The sequence below is a fragment of the Copadichromis virginalis genome, linkage group LG13 (genome assembly GCF_057382275.1).
Source record: "Copadichromis virginalis isolate Kocher_CV1m ecotype Utaka linkage group LG13, C_Virginalis_male_GT1.1, whole genome shotgun sequence".
NCBI classification, from domain to species: Eukaryota; Metazoa; Chordata; class Actinopteri; order Cichliformes; family Cichlidae; genus Copadichromis; species Copadichromis virginalis.
Genome location: NC_140630.1, coordinates 8246436 through 8266406, shown reverse-complemented (window position 1 = coordinate 8266406; position 19971 = coordinate 8246436). Strand labels below are relative to the sequence as shown.

General features: G+C 39.6%; 1 protein-coding gene across 6 annotated transcripts in view; it reads right to left on the bottom strand.

The window, feature by feature from the left end:
* The window catches only part of ehbp1 (EH domain binding protein 1), a 163230-nt gene that overhangs the window by 44200 nt on the left and 99059 nt on the right, over positions 1–19971 (bottom strand). For 4 of the 6 annotated variants that reach the window (XM_085477106.1, XM_085477108.1, XM_085477109.1 and 1 more), the window contains 3 exons: positions 6496–6640; positions 3998–4249; positions 2094–2251 (listed from right to left, as the gene is read on the bottom strand). In XM_085477106.1, the coding sequence (XP_085333232.1) occupies positions 2094–2251; positions 3998–4249; positions 6496–6640 (555 nt within the window). The remainder of the gene's footprint in view (positions 1–2093; positions 2252–3997; positions 4250–6495; positions 6641–19971) is intronic. The other 2 variants (XM_085477110.1, XM_085477111.1) reach the window with 2 other exon arrangements.

Below are 19971 nucleotides of genomic sequence, written 5' to 3'. Positions count from 1 at the left end.
TGTAAAACTATTACTTTAGTAGTTGCACCAAACTTAAGTTAAAACTGGAGATGATAAAAGCTGCACAAAAATAGAGCAACAGTATTACTAAATTCTTGTGTACCATCTTTACAACAGATGGCAGAATTGCATAAATTATATATTCCTAAAAACTTCTCGAAGATGACAAAGATTAGTGCCAGTGTGGCTCTGTTAGGCTTAGAAATGGTTTAGAAATTTTGGAAATTGCACCTGAAATAAACAATCTTTAAGTTGTTCGTACTATTCAGTAACCTAATCAAGCACTCATGGTTTCCAGTGCCCAGAAACCGGGGCTGCTCTGACTTTTGTTATTTTATATAAAAAGCGGCAACATTCAAGAATCTAATGCAACTTATCATCTTACTCATGCCTTTCACCTTGTAAGAAATAAATGAAGAACCAAGAAAATGCTCTAAGTTAACACTGTTTTACCTGTTCAGCTGATATCTGCCCACTTATGTCCACTGTAGAGATCATTTTTTTTCCTGTATTATCCAGTCTCTTTCTCTAGCAGCTGTAAACTGGGACATGAGATGCATTTTGGACAAATTTTGTCTCAAACTTACCATCTTAGCAGATTGTTAGCAATACACTGAGTGTAACGATACAAGTCGCCACCCATCAAAGCCAATTTTCAGGCAGAAACCCTGAGCACCTGTTGATGTACTGTACAGAACACTATTTCAAGATACAGTCTCTAAAATACCTCTTTCTGCCTCAGTGACAACATAAAACTCCTAAATACGGTGTGTGTAAATCTCCTGTGTAAAACTGTAATGAAAAAGTTAATCAGCAGTTAAACCACAGATTTTAAACTCAGCTCATGTGAAGTGAGAAAGAAATAACCGACACCCCCCCCCCCCAAATTATGACACACAGCTTTTTTGTAAATGAGTAGATGTGAATTTTGAAAAAATTTGAAACAGATGCCCAAAAACTTTAGGTTTCACATAATGTCTCAGTGTTACCGGATTCACCAAGTTCACAGATTTAAAAGGCACAAATGCTTCACGTGTTACATTTTTATAACTAATCAGCAAAAGTATTTCATATCCTTTTAACAAATAACTTATCTAGATCTAAAAACGTTTTTAACTTTCATTACATTTTAATTTGTGTGTAGCAATGCTGGTACTGCATCAACACACCAATAACAACAATGCTAACCAAACCCTTCTGAAAGCTGGTTCTGACCAACTGGTTTCATATTTGATACCCCAGAATGATCGCCACAGCAGACCCACTGCACTGATAGTGATGGAGCTCAAATCAGATGTGAATAGAGTATGTAAATACACTTTTGGGTAAAGTGCTATGAGAAGAGTTAGGAATGTACCAAATGATAATTTTACCTCTCTGAGGGTCAAGCGGTAACACGCACGCATACGCACTCCTTTGGCCATAAAGGACTAAGCCTTTTAGGCTTTGAACACAAGAGGGTGTTTATGTGAATCGATGATCAAAGACACCCTGGGTTTTGCTTGTACTGACAGCCACACACATACTCACCTTATTCTACTTGACATTCAAAATCAATTAAACAGATGTTCAAACCGGCCGACTGCGTTGTTGACTCAATATTCACATCAGAAGCTATAGACGCAAGTAGCCATAACAACCCCCTGTTCCCAACCTATACACGCACGAACACACACACACACACACACACACACACACACACACACACACACATATATATATGACTATCTGAAAAGGTCACGCTTAATAGAGGGGACTGCTACATGTTATGTAGAGCATTGTGATGTCTGTCTGTGTGTGCATGATTCGTGGAAACAGACTCGAATGGACAGAGGGGGATAAACTATGGTCTTACATGAAGTGGTCTAGGTGACTGATGTCTACAAAGACTCAGCCGGCTGACAAGCGGGGTCAATCGGACCTAATTGATTGGACTAAGTCTTTGATGGTGTGCTGAGAAAGGTGGAAGAGACACACACACACACACACACACACACACACACACACACACACACAAACACACAACAACAGAACGAGAGATGAAAGGAAAGAGGTAAAAAAACTAGAGAGTAGGTGCTCTGAGGTCAGCGTACCTCCAGTCCTTCTGCAGGGCTGAGCGGGGAGGTAGAGGAGGAGGCGGTGGGTGACGATGAGGAGGAGGTGGAAGACGGGGATGAAGGAGAAGTGACTCCTCTTGGGCTGACCTCCACCAGCTTCTTCAGCTTCAGATCCACATGCTTACTGTTTGTACCTGAAGAGAAAGAAAGGGACAAACTGATAAGCAATAAGAGGGTTATTTCTACAATTTATATCAATGTCACACTTACACAAAAACCAAAAAAGAGAAGCGACTTAGTCAGCTCTAACATCCACACACTAAGGCAAACCCACAGATAAGGAATATATACACAACAAACATATGTGAGAATACAACATATACAGTATACACAAACACGTGGAAAGAGTAGGAAGTCTTACATCCTGTTTGCATTATCGCCCAGGTTCTGAGTGTACATGTAGTCTAATCCCACCCCTTATGCTCACAGATAAATGAAGGTGATTTTGATCTTCAAAAATCTGACTTCTTTCCTACTTTTACCTCCACCCATTTTTTTTTTGTTTTTTAACCTTTTCCTTCCCTCCCTCTCTGTCTCTGCTTGCCAGTAGCTGCAAACAGCTTTATTTTCCAGGGACTGGTAACCACAGCTCCCCTGCCAGGCCAGAGCACTGCACTGAAGAAGATGAAAGAACAGGAGGGCGACCGTTTCATGTGTCACCTCCCCCCGTGACACACACACACACACACACACACACACACACACACACACACACACACACACACAAGTGTGAGGATGCATGTATACAGATGCCAAGCACAGGCACATGCTTTTGAATGCAAACGTACAAATACACCACATATACACAATGGAGCAGGTAGGCTGAATAACCTTGACTTCCCATTTTCAGTGGAAATATTAACACAATAAACAGTGGTATCAGCCACTTAGTGTTACAATCACCACAATCAATTGCTTTCAAGACTACATAAAAATTACTACCAGCAAAAAAAAAAAAAAAAAAAACCTTACACACAACTGTGAAACAAAAATAGTGCAGAGATACTGAACTTCAAAGCTTGAGGACGCATTTGTCTGTTTTTTATTAATGTCTGTTTCTTCTGGTCCCCTCACTGTACTCTCACCTATCTCACATCGACAGGAAATTAAAGAGGCAAATAAAGTAAATGAAATACAAACAAAGTAATTAGTTTACCTCTGAAGATTTGAGCAAACGCTTTACTGAAGATATTTTTTGTTTTGTTTATGTCTAGGGAGCAGTTTTCAGAGTTTTTAATTACTTTTTTTTTAATTATAAAAGAAAACATAAAAACACCCCAACAGTTTTACACCGACAGTATGGCAGCTTCAAACTACTAAGTTAGAGTGCGTGAAGAGTAGTTTGTGGAAATGAACTGAAAAGATGAAAAGCTTGGGCTCAGGCAAGTGACTAAACGAAAAAATAAGTGAATGAGCAGCCTGGTAATAATTAAATACCTGCATAGCTCAACCAGCGCATTGGTTATAAATGTTACAACTAGTGCATAAACCAGTGGTTAGGTTTATGCACTAAAGTCTTCTGGGTTAGGTTTGGGCAGTAAATTCTTCTCAGCTATGTTTGGGACCTAAAATCATGTTGGAGAGCTACAGGCACAAAATCTAATGGATAAATTTACAAAAAGATGGATAACAACTTCTCACTATCTGGTAAATCAAAAATGAAGTATCTTTGGAAATGCATTATCTGTTAGATATTAGGTTAAAATGGTAATTAATTGAAGACAGTGTAATTCAATGTAACTTGAGTGAACGATTGGCAAAGAGGATTTAGGTACTAAAAGGGATGTTAAAGAATGTCCAGGCAGGTCATGAATTAGTTAGAAAAATAAAAGAAGACAGCGAGTCATGCAAAACGGCACAGCGTCAGCCAGTTATTTTACCCAAAAAGGTTAGCTCAGAGCTGGGGTTAGTAAGCTCCAGGGGGCCCTGGGTGCTGGAAGTAGTTGGAAGAGCCTCCAGTGGCAGCAGGTTAGTAGGCAGTGCAGATGCAGATGTGGCAGCGGAATCAACAGCATGATCATCACCACCGAAGTGGAACTGCTCCTCCTCGGCCCTCACATCTCCCTCATCCTCACCCCTTACACCAGTAACACCAACATCCTCATGATGACGTCTGACTCCGTCCAAAACATCTGTAGGTATGGAGTTGGACAGTAGAAAGGAGGCAAAAAATGAAGTAAGGAGCAGAATGAGCAGGAAGGAAGAAAAAGGAGATGGTGATGATGTAAAGAAAAAAAGGGCAACGATGAAGTTTAGAAAATAGAAAGTTGTTAAGAGAACACAATATAGAATAAAGGAGGAGTACAGAGAGAGACATTTGGTTAGTTTGTGATAATATTAGTCTGTGATAAGAATAAGTGTTAGGATCCTGTTGTTAACCATCTCCATCCACATTGTGCTCTCAAAACAACAGTAAATATATTATGATAGCTTTTGTTTGCAGAAAACTCATGGAAAGTTTTAGGGCTCTGTGCACATTTTCTTTCTATCTACACAGATACACTAGTTAATACGTTTATTTATTGGCATGAAAATGCAGCAAACTCCAAAAGAGAGAAGAAAGGTCTCTGAGTACATCGATCTGTGTGGGCTTAGTGCCTGCTCGCAAAAATATCTGACACACAAAGTGAAAATGAGACCCCAGTTTAATTTCCACCAATTCAAGGATCTGTTACCCGCCTTTCTTTTTCCAGATAAAAGACGAAGGGGGAACAAAAACCACAAAAACATGAGTGTATATTCTATTAAATTTGCACAGGGGCTCAATAGAAACAACAGTGTCTCCACATTAGGAACAAAACAAGAAAAGCATGTTAGAAGAAACTCAAATGGAACTGCATGGATAACCCACCATGGATTAAAACAATATAATCAGTACACAGTGTTGCAAGCTCCCTCCTCCGTTATTTACTACTTGGTGGGGGAGAGACCAAGAACAAAGAAAGAAGAGGAGGGAGTCAACATAACAGCATTTTGTGTGTGTGTGTTTTTTTTTCCTTTTCTAATTTGCTAGCTGCGATGTGGAGCGTGCTAGCAAGCGCCCTTCCTGCGTGGCTGGCTGAGGCCTAATTAATGGGAGGCCATGGTGATGGAGTTTGGAAAGTTTCTTTGCGGGCAGCCCGAGCTGCACTTAAAGGACTGTCAATGGCGCTGAAGGAGGAGAGGGAGAGAGAAGGAAGAGAGAGAGGGGCTAGGATTAGCCGTTCTGCTCGGCAGGCCTTGTGTATCACAGCCCACAGCATTTCTCTCTTCTCCTCGCCGCCACCGCCTCCTCCTCCTGTTCCCTTGTTCCGTTCTTTCCTCCAACTCCATTTTTAATGAGATCAACAATTAGTCCAATTCAGAAAAGCTGAAAGAGCAAATAAATCAAGTGCTACCCGCCCTCTGCCTCACTGTCCGTCTCCTCTTCTTCTGCCCGACATGTCGCTGAATGTTTACTCCTCGTTAAGGGATTATTTGTTTTTGATTTCTTCTTTTCTGAGCATAAAAGAAGTGCATCGCCATTTTCAGTCTTTTAGGTATTTTCTCTGACCTATCTTTTGTTGTCTAATCATCTCAAGAACATCAATGCTTAGCCGATAAACCACTGACTGGTAACCATTTTGATAAACCTTTTAATTCATCAGAAAAGCTCAATATTCTCTACTTTTCTTTTGCTTTTAATCAGTCAAACACTTTGTCTTTCTTTGTCCTCTTCACAACTACACAAGTTAGTTTAACTGTCTTTTCCACTTCTCACTTTTTGTCCTCAGCTGTCTCCTCTTTCCCTTTTCTGATCCACCTGAAGAGAATAACCAGAAAGAGGGGTGTAATGTTGAGGAATCATAAACAAATGACTCTGGAGGCCTGATAATGGTCATTACGATAATAACCCCAATTTCAAGGAAATGGAAAGCAGTGGGAAATGCACACGGGCAGCATTTGCTACCTCTGCAAGCTGTTATTAGAAGTGTCTGGTGTTTTGAGCATAATTTGGCCACACAATGCGTTGTGTTGATTAACAATTACTGGGTGAACGAGACGAGGGAGGACTTGCAGGGCAAACTGCTTGTTTGAATATAAGGGTGGTGCTTTTTAGACCCGCGGCTGTTGTCAAATGACATTTTGTTTTTCTCTGAGGATTAAGTAGAACCCCTTTAGAGAGCATAATGGAAATGTGTGTGTCTTAGCATGTGTGGATGAAGAAAGTGAGTGCATGTCGAAAGCATGCTACTGTGACATTTCTTTTGTATTACAGCCCATGAGCATTAGTGAATGTTAGTTAATTACAAATGCTTTTAACAAAACTCTGAAAGTGTGCTAATGTGGATAAATAAAGTGCGAATGGAAATGATCTCTCTATCAAGACTTCATGTTTGTTGCTGCTGTGTGAGCTGACCTCCAGCAGTGCCCGCCTTGCCACCTTTACCACTGCTTGATGGATCCAGCAGGCTCATGTCGGACATCTTGACTCCGGATCGAGCCTCGGCTATCAGCTGCCTGGCTCGTTCTCTCAGCTGTCTTCGCCGCTCAGCATCCCGCTCCTGCACACATGAGTAAAAAAAAACTCTCAGGGACTTTTGGACAGATACATATTCAAAAAGAAAAAAAAAAAATCACGCATTTATTTCCACATCATTGCATCATTTTAAGAAGGTATTGATGTTATAACTGTTATTTAGATATATATGACTGCTTTGCTTAATGGTCTATCATTGTTTTAGGGCTTTATAAGCCCGCTGAATTAAAGCATGCCATATGCACACTGTATATATAGTAACTACTTCTCCATCCTTTTTTTAAATTGGTAACTTACTCCAAAATCTTTGCACTCTGTACCTGAACATGCTATACATGTTGTTACTGTATGTTGATATGGTGATGTCAGTATTGTCTGTCGTCTACTCTGTTACATACACTGAGAGTAAAGAAATAATTGTAGCCCAATTCCTTTTATGTGTATACAAACGTGGCTAATAAAAATGATTCTGATATTATTGTATCACTCTTTGGCCTAGAGACAAGTCAGCAATCATCTGGCAAACACCAGTCAGAGGGAAAAATAAGTATGCCCCAACTGGTTGCAAATGGTGGCGGGAAGTCCCCATTCACGCAGGCGACCAGTAGACTAGAGACCAGTCAGTGACCCCCGGTAACCAATGGTTGCTAGAGAAAAGTATATATTCTGCAGTCCGCTAGCAACCAAATCAATCGCAAGGATGTTTTAGGTTTAGCTTTGCAGCCATTTTCACCCTGTGACAATGAAACTGAGAATATATATTTTTCCCTAGCAACCAGAGGTTGCCAGAAGGTCACCGACTGGTCTATACTTATGTGCGACTGCTCAGCCTCAATGACCCTAACTAGCTAGTATTACCCAGCAATGATGGTGTAACCTTATAAATGCGCAATTATTAGTGTAATAAACTGCCTATGCTTAAGAAATCACTGCGTTCAGTGATGTTTTCCTACTTGTAAATTTCCTACTTGTTGTTCTTACTCCTTGCTGACTAAAGCACTCATGATGGTACTTGAGCGCATCTGAAAAATCATCATGCATGAAACTATAATCTGTACACACCTGGTACTTCACCAAGCCCTAAAACGTAAACAAAACAAGTCTTAAAAATAATAAAAAAAGTTTTGTTATGAAAAGCATGTACACCTTTCACTGCGTTATGGAGCTAGGAGCACAGAGATAGGCACACGCACCATCTTGGCTCTAGACAGATACAGTATTGAGCTGTCACCATCACAGCAATGGCAGAAATGCCATTTTCAGGTCAATCCAATCTGATCCCCCTGATAACACACACACGCATGCGCGCACACACACGAAAACCTTGATGATGTCAATTGGCAAGCACTTAACAGATGATGACCCCACCAAGCAGCACCCTCACTGGGCAGGCCATCACTACATACAGTAACCAGGCAGTAGTAAACAAACATCCTGGACAGGTAATTTAAAATGACAGGAATGTCAGCGGGTGATTTCCAGAAAAATAGGGGACCAAAAGTAGATCAAAATACCAGAAAAACACAAGAGTGAATGCAACTGAACGGCACTGAAAACAGATGGGAAAAGTTATAAGAGAATATACTGACTGAATTTAACAAACATGAAAATGCCTTCATGACTTAAGCCACTGCAGCAGAAGTTAACATAAACTCATCTTTCCAACAACTCAATCTTTAAGCACAAACACACACAAAGTCCTAAATTTGCCCCCCCCGCCCAAACACAGCCACATACGACCCAGGGGAGAATGAAGCTGCATTTTTCTGTCACTGCTCTCCCTCCCTGTGGTTTCCTGTTAATCAGCCTTCTCCATATTGAGGCAGGGGTTTTAGGGCTGGCCTATTGAAGCCGCCCATTTATCCATTAACAAAACAAGCAGCGCCCGCTAATGAGCTACATCTCTCCATTTCCATGTCAATTGTTTGTTTGTAGCCATTGTTTGGCGGGGACAATGGGGTTGTATTGTAAATGACAGCAACCCTAATGCACTCTGTGTATGTGTATGAGAGAGAGCCCAGGGGGATGCCCACAGGGAGATGGGAACACACCTTAGAGAGAGAGTGATTAAAAAAAAAAAAAGAGGCAGTGGCAGTGGCAGAAGAAAAGAAGACAGAGAGAGCGATAAAGAGCAAGCAGAAAAATAAATGATGACACTACTTAAAGAAAAATACTTCTCTCCCAGGTCTCAGTATCTAACAAAGCAAGGAATCCATAAATATATTTTGTTAGCACTTAAAAAAAGGAACAAGAAACTAAACAAACAGGAAAAGGATCAAATATATCCTGAAAACTGTTTATGAACTGTTTAAACATTAGATGTCTAGACTATATTACCCATTATAAAACACATTTAGTAGTTACATGTATCAGTTTTTCCTAAGTAGAGGAAAAAAGGAAAAGCATTTCATAGGAAAATCCCTACCTTTTTTTTTTTTAATAAAATGATTTATGAAATTACTTACTAAAATGATTTTAACCATTTTTTGTTAGCAAGGGGTTAATGTACTTAAGGATAAGAAAAGTTTTTTTTTTTTTTAAAATATATAATATATATATATATATATATATATATATATATATATAAAAATAAAAGAAAAAGTAGTTTTGGTCAAATCCAAAATCATTACCTTTACCCTCAGGTGGAGCCACCCACAAAAGTCATCTAACTGTGAGCAGGAAAAACCCTTTCAAAGGGGTTGATGTTGTAACTTAGCTCTGGATATAGACATCAGAAATGACATCTGCAACTGCAAATGTTTCCCTCATAACTAAATTATAAAATAAGTACCTGAATCCAGACTCAATTTAGTTTGCTTATGGCGTTATAACCAACAAAGAGCTGTTTATTATTTGTCTAATAGCACACACGTAGGTTGTTACGTGAAAACAAGGGAGGGAGAATCAGTAAAACACAAAAAAGAAAATGCTTTATATCTGGTCTGTGCCATGATCATAACAGTTATTAAGTTGTTTGTGGGACACAGAAGACTTTCAGATTTCAAAATGGTCCCTCTTGGTTGGAGGATAAAGGGGAGCCTAAGCAAGTTTGAGTATCTCTGGGTCTTATTCAGGATTGATAAGAAAGTGGAATGACAGGTGGACCAATGGATTGGTGCAGCGTCAGCAGTTATCAGGGAACTGTACCCAAATGTTGTGAAGAAGAGAAAGCTGAGCCAACAGCCCAATCCATCTACATTTCAACCTTCACCTATGATATCTGGGAAAGAGTATAGCTGAAACCAAGGTCATCTGTAGAATGGCTGGACTGAGCCTTAAAGAAACTCTGACGTCTTTACTGATGAGCGTGTTAATGAGAGACTCAACTCTTTCTGTGGACTTGTAGATTCAAAAGAACAATAATAGCGACAACCAAGATTGAGACTTCCCAACAGAACGTTAAACGTGGGTGATACTACTATGTCCATCCTCTATATTGTTTGTGTCAAACGTTGGGATGTAGCACGGTATGATCCCAAATAGGTGTTTTCTGTTTTGTCACATTCTCATAACAGTATCACACAGAGAGAAACTGCTTTTTCTTCTTTATACTTTCCATCCTTACTTTTTATTATGTCAAAGAAGCATGCTTCTCCCACTTTTTATAAATGCAAAATAAACAGTAATGTCACTAACGGCCTTCTGGCTATGGACTGGTTCCGATACACAATCTGGCCTTTACAGATATGGACAACTACCAGTTCAAGAGTGTGTGTTGTACCATTTTATATAGACATATAGCCCACACAGCCCCCCCCCCCCCACACACACACACACTCCATAAAAACATCCCATTGCATTATTGTTGTTAGCCATTTTGGGGACAGGAAATGGGAAATTGACTTTGCCTATCCAGAGGCAAGGATTAACACTATGCTACTATAAAATGCATCTAACCACCGCCTGGCTCCCTCAGCTAAGGAACCGAGAGAGTGTGTGTGGTGGGTCGGTGAGGGGGCAAAGGATAGGAGAGGAAGGGCTTTTTTAAAAATGTGAAACTGTGTGAAAGACAAGAAAGACAAAGTTTGTCATATAAAATCCTTTTGTGGCATTAACTTTTACAGACGTTGATGTCTGTATGTGCATTCTGTGTTGGTAACGTTAAGAAATTAACAATGAAGAGTATAAGACGACTTTCTTTAAGAGTCTGCACAAAAACTTCAGAATGCTAAAGAGAAATAAACAGTGGTTGTGATAATAAGACTTAAACATGTTTTGTTGCCCCACTTGGTCAAAAAAGGCTCTTTTGATGGTCTAAAGGTCTAAATAATGTAGACTTGGGTGAGGAGAGGTCGTTTCTGGTTACTGTCAAATTTCTAATTCTTTCTCAAAACCTGTTGAGATTTATTTTGGCCACTCAAGTGTTACCACTGCTGCAATTCCAATTACAACTCATTGTTCTGTAGCAACACAATATGCCAGAAGTTTAGGGAAGAGTAGCTGAGCATGTGGAGATTAAATGCTACCTAGTGGACATAATGTTAAAATTAAGTGGTGATTACACTCAGTACTTCCAAGTTGGAAAGTGGCAATAGATACAACAGTGCTTTAACTTGGTTGGACAAGACAACAACAAAGGTGGATCCAAAAAGCCACGGGAATGCAACTTAATAAAAAAACAAACAAGCAAAACACCAAAAACAAAAGAAAAAATAAAAGCAGCAGAAAAATCATTATGTGATCAAAGCTGGGATGAAAAAGCAAGAATGAAAAAAGAGGAGAAAGCTTGTCAGCTGGTGGTCGGTGGGCAGCACAGCTTCAAGAATGGAAACCCAGGAGGAATAGAGACTTTTCTTTTTTAAATGGCGACAGCAAGAACAATCCTCCACTGTCTTCCACTGACTGCTGGGAACATCCAGTGGAAGAGAGGCTGAACGGATGAGTGCGAGTCTGAGACAGAGGGTTCCTCTGTGGGCTTGGCGTCGAGTGAGGACCTCTCTCCGCTCTGGAAGCTCTGTCTGAGCAAGGGGAGCAGGTTGTCGCCTTGGTTGCTCTTTTCTGGGCAAGTAGAAAGAGGGAGGGAGGGAGGGAGAGAGGGAGGGCACGCACCACTGGTCATGTACAGAGACCTGGCGTGGGCACACAGTCATGCCACGCACACACACCCACACCAACACTAAGGGACGCGGACACAATCACTATCTAAAAGGGTTTGCCAACCTCCCAGATAGCCAGCCAGTCTGGCAGCCAGTCATGCAGCTCCAGACATTTGTCATGACAGGCTAATTCACAGTCAAGAGGTGCTTTAGGTCTCTATCTTGTCCAGACTCACACACTCACACTAAAGAACCACAGAACACACATGCACACACCAAGCCAATCAAATAGTCATGTAATCACACACTCTTCAACAATGTTTAAAAGCCACAGAGATTCAGGTAGAAATCAGCTAGTTGTTAAACTCTGATTTTCTGTTACCATATCACCATGTGCCTACTTATGATAATCACAACAAGAAATGTCATTTACATATAATTATTCAGCAACAAATTAGTCGAAACATCACTAAATACAGAAAGCATCTTTATGAACCTTCAAGCAACCACACAGGAATGCCCACAGATACAGTCCACTATAGTTTCAATAGTTTCTATGCAAAGAATTGTTAAAGTTAGAAACTTAGATTTTATTAGACAGCAATCTGTTACTTGTTACAAAATATTTGTTATATTTTCAGTAACACTAAAATGATCTATTATAGTATGCTCATATCATTTTAACACCTAAATATATAAGATCTGGTGACTCAGCAATACTTAATCAACAACAAATATAATGAAGTTATGGTTACAGATGAGGTTATAAGGTTATGGATGGATAACTAATACTTCAACATCTACAAAGATGCTGAAAGGCCAGTCTTCCCAGATCCTTTCTGGAATGTTATCCTCAGAGTAAAACACAGCTAATGCAGGTATTTACAGCTCTATATGCTGGGATGAGCGAGCAGATTAAGGTGGAAAGGAACAAACATCATCATCCTCTTGGTGACAGGAAGGAGTGGGATTTATGGGAAATGTGGTTTTCCAGTTTTAAAAAAAAACCCATCTAAACAAAGAGCAGAGATTTTTGTTTGGCTTAATTATCTGTTTATTCCACTGAAAGGTGCAATGCCAGTATTTTTGACAATATTACCAAATTAATAAATCTAATATTTTTCCTCAAATTTAGGTAAAAACAGAAATGGAAAAGAAGGGAGAGGGAGTGAGAGAGGAAGAAGGGGAGGGAGGGAAAGGGAGAGCTTATCGGCTGGCTCCAGACAGAGTGTGCGGATCAATGGGCGTGCGAGGCCCACAGCGATCAATGCATTTGATAAAGATAAAGAAGAGCCACTGTACATGGCTATCAAAGAACCAGGACACAGCCTAATTATGATTCGACGGGTGCGTGCCCATGATAGGGGTCTGTGTGTGCCTGTATGTGTGTGTTATATGTACATAAATATAAATTTGAGAGATGTCGGCGTGGAATTTGAGCAGGAGTGCGGCTTATGCACCTGTGTGTTAGTGTGTGTTTATGTGCAACTGCAAAGATGCAGGAGTGGTGTGCAAGGTTATGTCTGAGGTTTTAAGTACAGTTAGGTCCGTAAGTATTTGGACAATAGCCGGTGCTACAAATACTGCACTACAGTGGATTTTAAATCAGATAATCAAGATGAGATTGAAGTTTTTCAGCTTTAATTCAAGGGGTTTAACATAAGTATTCCATTAAAGGTTTAGAAACTACAGATCTTTTTATACATAGTCTCCTATTGTCAGGAGCTCAGACGTAATCAGACAAACTGAGATAATCATGATCATGAGCCATTTCTCTCCTCCTCCATATGTTTCTCTTGACATCATTCTGTTACAAGTTCATCCTGGTTTCATCTGTTTGACGATTACTCAGAACTGTGCGGTCTCTTTAAGCTGTTTTTGCCCTTCTTAGCCTCGAGTGTAACTAGTAGTTTAAATCTTGTTTTAAATCCTCTCTATATGCATTCATGAAGGCATCTCTTGATTTAAGACTTTGACAATGTCAAAAGTGTTCTTGACTTAGTTAGATGTTGTGAAGTATTTTTTCTTATCATGAACTTTTGTTGTCTTCTGTGGTCTCTCAGGACTTGGGGTGTCTCTTAGCTGGCCAGTGTATTCCCTGTTTTTGAGAAAGTACCAGATTATTGATTTGTCTCCTCCTCACGTTTTTACTGTCTCTCTGATGAGTTTATTTTGTCTTTTTCATACTTACGAACTCCCCCTAACTTGCACTGACATTTCTAGTCCTCATTGAGAGATCTAGAAAAGCGCAATGAACTGTAAGTTCAAAAGTGGAATCAATTCAGATATTATATCTTCTTCATGTGTCATTAAATAGTGAATGCGGGAACGAGCCCACCTGGCCATCAACCTGCTTGTTCAATTACTTTTGAGCCCTTGAAAGTGGTGGGCTATGTATAAAAAAGCAGTACTTTTGGTAAATGTCTTGAATTGAAGCGAAAAGTCTGAATTTCAATCATACCTTAATTGTCTGATTAAAAATCCGCCGTGGTGGTGTACAGAGCCAAAATGATCTGTGGTTCGAGAATATAAAAATCTAGTTTTTGTTTATACATACTGTATGTGCAAAATCTTTTTGGTATCTCTTACTTGTTAACAGTTGAAGCAGCAGTGGAATCATGTGTGAATGACACAGGAGACATTTTGCATGAAAAACAAATTCATATGGTTTGTATACGACAGAATATTGTTTTGAAGTACTGAGTATGTGGCAGAAGAACAAAGGTGTGCGTTTAAAATTCAGCTGATTTTTTAATAATGAGCAAATACGTTAGTGTGTTTGACTCTTGAAGTTCTGTTTAACTGTGGTTCCATAGTTGAATTAACAATTTGCCCTCAGCACAGTGTGTAAGCCGGTGTGTATACTTAACAAAGGACACTTGTACAGTAGGACAGGTAGAACAGGTTGAGTGGGGACATGCACACAAAAGTCAGAGCAGATTGTCGTTCTGACAGACGAGTATGATGGGAAGGTTCTGCCCTTTAAATAGACAGGATAATTGCTGGGGAGAGAGAGACAAAAAAGGTGAAGGGGGTGAGAGAGGAGGCGGCGGAGGGACATAGTAATAGAGAAACGGAGAACATGAGATCAACTCCCTGCCCCCTTTTGAAGAAAACAGAACTCACTTTAGAAGTTATGGCCTGTGTTAGTTCCACTACTGCTTCCTGAGAAAGTTCTCGAAAGTGCCGGGGTTAAGGCGGAGACATTCACTGAGGCACTATAGCTTATTCCAGATAGACTGGTGTGTTTGTGCAGGTCCAGTGATAACAGTTGTTAGTCAAAATAGCTGTTAAAATACAATGCAAGCAGTTTGTAACAGGTCATTGTACCATGTCTGACAAACCCATTCGTACCAGATAATTTTTTTCATTAATCAACCGATTAATTTTCCTCAGTACTGTTCCAAATACTTCAAATGATGCATTAAAAAAGTCAGATCAGTTTCTCTTTAATATCCTTTGTGTATCACTAAGGCTTCCATGTTTCAGACTTCCTCCGACTGAAAAAGTTCACTTTAATTTCTGGTCTTAATTGTTATTTCATTTATTTAGAATATTTTGTTTATTGCATTGTTCTTTCTTTCTTTGTTTACTAAACGAGTTTGTTATTGTTAAAAACCAAACCAAACTCCACAGACTCTCATTTTAAAAGGATCGACTTAACAGCATTTATATATATGCTTTCATCTTTACAAAAAGAAAATGGGCTTCAATGGATAGATTTTACCTTCATAAAAACTCTGAGTGAAGTGATTTTAGAGGCCTGATTGTTTTAACTGTCCTGAGCCAGGGAGCTGGAGCCAGCAGACATTGGCTAGGCCTATGCATAAAATTAAGTGTCATAACTATACTGTTGAAACGGACCATTGAACAAATATGCAGGTCCTTTTTGACTTTGAGTCTATTTTTTTCTTGAGTTACGCAGACATCATGATGCATCCTACATAACCATTCTGCATTGTGACCAAGATCACATCATTGTTGAGTCACAATGCCTTTGTTTTGCATCAATTTTTAAACGTTCTCTAAACTTGATACTTTGTTCTCTGTATTTTATTCATAAAGCAGAACAAAACGAGGGAGAAAGTAAAAAAGGCAAAACACCAGTGTTAGAGGATGGACATGAAAAACATTTGACACTTCCACTTGGTCAAACGTGAACAATATAACAAAGAGAGAAAGGAGGAGAGGTACATGTGTTCAGGAGAGGTATGTAAGTGTAAGTGAGTTACCGCTTTCTTCTCTGATGGCTTGATCAGCTCTTGTGATGCAATTCAGAGAGCTGTCTTTCTCTTGCTCGTTAACACACACGCACGCACACACTCGATTTAGAGACTGCCTTTGATCTCCACTCCAGCCAATTCGGCCATGACACATACCCACACACTCCAAGACAAGCACGCACACATAGTCCAAAGAAACTCCCCACCAAACTATTTAGTTTCATTAGGGGCAGATTCTTCAAAAAGGACAGAGAACAAGAAGAAGAAAGGAGGGGGTGAGGGAAGGAAGAAGAGGAAGAAGAGAAGAGGGGGGAAAAATGAGCACTGGGAGAAGAAAGGCACTGCAGCCACATTAAAATGAGACCTGGAGAAAAACTATTACTGGTGGGAGAAAGCTGAAAAGGAGAGTAGATGGAGGAGGAGGGGAGTAAAGAACAGTGTGTGAACATAAAGTGTGGACAAAAAAGGAGAGTGCATATGGCCATATTTGCATTTTCAAAACAGACATTTCTTTCCTCTTTCTGCTGCACAGACAACCCTTTACTGGTTGGATTTTCAATGGTCAAATCCATGAGAACAAAACCGAAATCAGAATATGTGAGGACTAAGATTATTTTTTCAGGATTATTTTAGTTTATGTAAAAAGAAGGGACCTGTTATAATGGGCCACTCGTGAGGACCTGAATGTAATGCTTCCAAAATAAAACAGGAAGAACTCACACACAACTTCCATGTTCGGCATTTGAAAAGGTTCCTAAAAATGACAATGTTCAGCCAGAAGGCTTTGTTTTGGTCCCAAATGTCAAAATAAATGGAGGAAGGAAGGAAAGACAAAATACTAACCTGTTATAATGAAATATATGAAATTAAATAAATAACACACAATGTGTTTTTCTTTTAAAGGGACTTTTACACAAGGTTCAGTCAGAGGGCCTTGGGTAAAAGGTAACCTTTTTAATGGCTCTTGGATATTTTCTTTATTGTTTTTTTTTTTGTTTTGTTTTTTTTGAATAATAATAATTTCATTTTTTTTTACATACATCACAGTACAGCCAGAGGGCTTTGTTTTGGTCCCCAATTTAAAACAGAATGAAATCTAATTCAGAAAGAAAGGAGGACATGACAGACGAGTCAGAATGAGAGGACAGACAGCAGATGGGAGTGAGTGACAACACCCACAGGTCACAACAGCAGAGACCCAGGAGTCCTCTCCACTGCTGAGGAGAAGGAGGAGGTGATGGGGGAAGAAGGGGAGGAAGAGGTGGTTGGGGTGCTGGTCGGCAAAAATCAAACGGGACCCAATTATAGGAATCACAACGAGTCAGTGAGCAGGGAAACTCTCTTACCTGGAAAACACCGAGGCATTTGCGTGCACTCTTGAACGCATTCCACAAGCAAAGCACACACATACTCAAAGACACACACACAAAATAAAAAAAAGACGTTCAAATATGCACAGGTGCTACAAATCTGCACACATACACACACACAAATTTCTGCTTTACAGTTTTCTGCAAAGGAACACACATAGTTGCACATTTTGCTTTGTGGGTCCACATGCACACACACTTCTCCCCAAACCAAGTGTGGATCCTGATAATTAGCCTGGCCAGGCCGGTGTGAAATTACTGTTCTCATCTGCTAATGGATGAGAAGACCTGAAGTGAACAGACACACAGAGACACGCACACACACACCTCCTATTAAAAGAATAACAGTGGGAAAGTCCAAAGAGCAAAAGAAAGACTAAAACCAAAACTGGGGATGTCAGGACTAAGGACAAAAAAAAAAGTCTAGATATTTTTAGGAAAGCTCATTAATTACCCATTGTGGTAGGACTCGACTTAAGCGGTCAAAGAAGTGCAGGAGACTGATGCTGTCCAGTGTAGCAAGTGATTTATTCACCATTCTGTGGCCCAAGAATATTTACAAAGAAACAAATAAGAAACTCAACTCTATAATAAACTCAATTCAAATAAACATAACTGAACTTAAATCAACGGAAATTAAGGTCAAACTGCACACAGCTACACTGACCTGAACCCTTCTTCTGAAACACCTGAGTTCGTCTGCTTAAATAGTCCCCTTAATCAAACACTTTCTCCTCTGGACTATTCCATTCAGTAGGTAGGTGAGATGAACATGATTATATTCATCCTCTACTACTCCTCTTGACTGGCAACATAAACTCTGGTGTAATCAATACATATCACAACATTAAATCTATTTCTTTATAAACCCTTTAAAATCAACTTTATTAAATTATAAGAATTCTTCCCCTCCTGCCCTTGGTCTCTTCCTGTGACCTCAGATGAACCCAGAAGGTATAAAGCAGGAAGTAGAACTACATTTCCTCCTTTTGCTTCTGGAAGACAGGTAGGTAAAGATAAGTTCAAACAATACAAATTAACAGTTGAAATAAATAACATGTTAACTTAACAAACTTGCATGAATTGATTTAAACCAAGATGTTATATTATATAATCTGTAAAAGTGCAGAACATAAACAAACCCGGGATAGTAGATGTTTGCCTATTGCAGATTACATGTGAAATATGGTTAAATCAAAACAAGAATGTTAACTAAGAATGTAGACAAATGGTCTTCTCACCCACTTTGTCACACCCATTTGGCTACTGCTTAGGTAGGGGGTGGTGACATTACAACATTACAAGACATCTGCACCAGTGACTACTGATATGTTGTGAAGGCCACCTATGAGGAGGAGGAGGAGGTGGTGAGGCCAACGCTGGTGAGCACAGAACAATTAGTAGTACTGGTCATCCATCAAAGACTACAGAGAGAGGACAGACAAAGATAAATAAAGAGATGGGAAAGGAAAGAACTGGGGCTCGAAGTCAAAAATCTGACATGAAAGAGAAATGGAGTGAGGAGGAGAGAGAAAGACTGAGAAGGCAGGGAGAAAGAGAGGAACCTGTGACCTTAGATGAAAGAAGCAGTGACTGTGGGCTACAATTAGGGATGGCAGGAGGTCAGGAGAACAGGGCTACACACACACACACACACACACACACACACACACACACACACACACACCAAACAAGTGTCTAACACATTGTTCGTGCTATGTTCACATGAATAGATGAAGACCTGATTTTAGTACAGATAGCTAGTATAGCTGAGCTTGATCATGTATCAGTTTGTATATGTTTCTGAGGTTTCTGTCACATTTAGTGTTAGCTGTGGGGAAAGAAGGTTTCAAACCTAAAACCTAAGTAGCATAACTAGTCTCAACACTCAAAGGGATGTCCTACAGTGTTAAATAGTAAATAACGATTGCTTTTTTTTAACATTTGAGATGTATGTCATAACACTCTGGGTAATCAATCTCCAATTAATCACTGTTTCACACCATCCCACTTAGACAACATTTTGGCCTGGCCCAGCAGCTGAATAAGCTTTGATTTTTTAAATTTCTATATTAAATCTCACCTGAGTTGATCTTTTTTTGATCTAATCAGTGCACAAGTGTAAAAACAGGAAAAATTAAATCTCTTAAAAATGCCAGAAAAATGAGCCCTTTTAACTTCTAACTTCTTTAGAGCTGGCAGACAAAATAAGTAATAGCTCATTTTATCTCTGAAGACAACTCCTGAAATACTGCTGACCAGTGTAATATAATTAGCACTAAAACTATGAGTTTTCTGGAGTATCAGTTTTTCGATAAAAGAGAACTGCATTATCATATAAAAATCCTGACACCTGCAGCTTTGTGTACGACATGATTTCAGTTAAAAGATGACACCTGATGACTCATTTGTCGTTTGTGCTTTGAAAGCTATACGCTAAAGCAGCTAATGTAAGCCCCACCTTTCCCTCACATTAGCCGTTTCCCTTGAAGAACGAAGCCTGCTTTAGCTGAATTAAATTATACCCTATGCATGCTAAACCACAAAGCACCTACTTAGACAGATGGAGAGTTAAATGGGAAAAGCTTGGGCCTCTCCAGCTGATAACACAGACACACACACACTCATGCTAATCAAAACAAGACATCAAGTAATCTAATCTGAATCACTAACAATTATCAGCACATTGGCCTCGAGGCCAGTCGTATTCCTTTGATCAATGTTTTC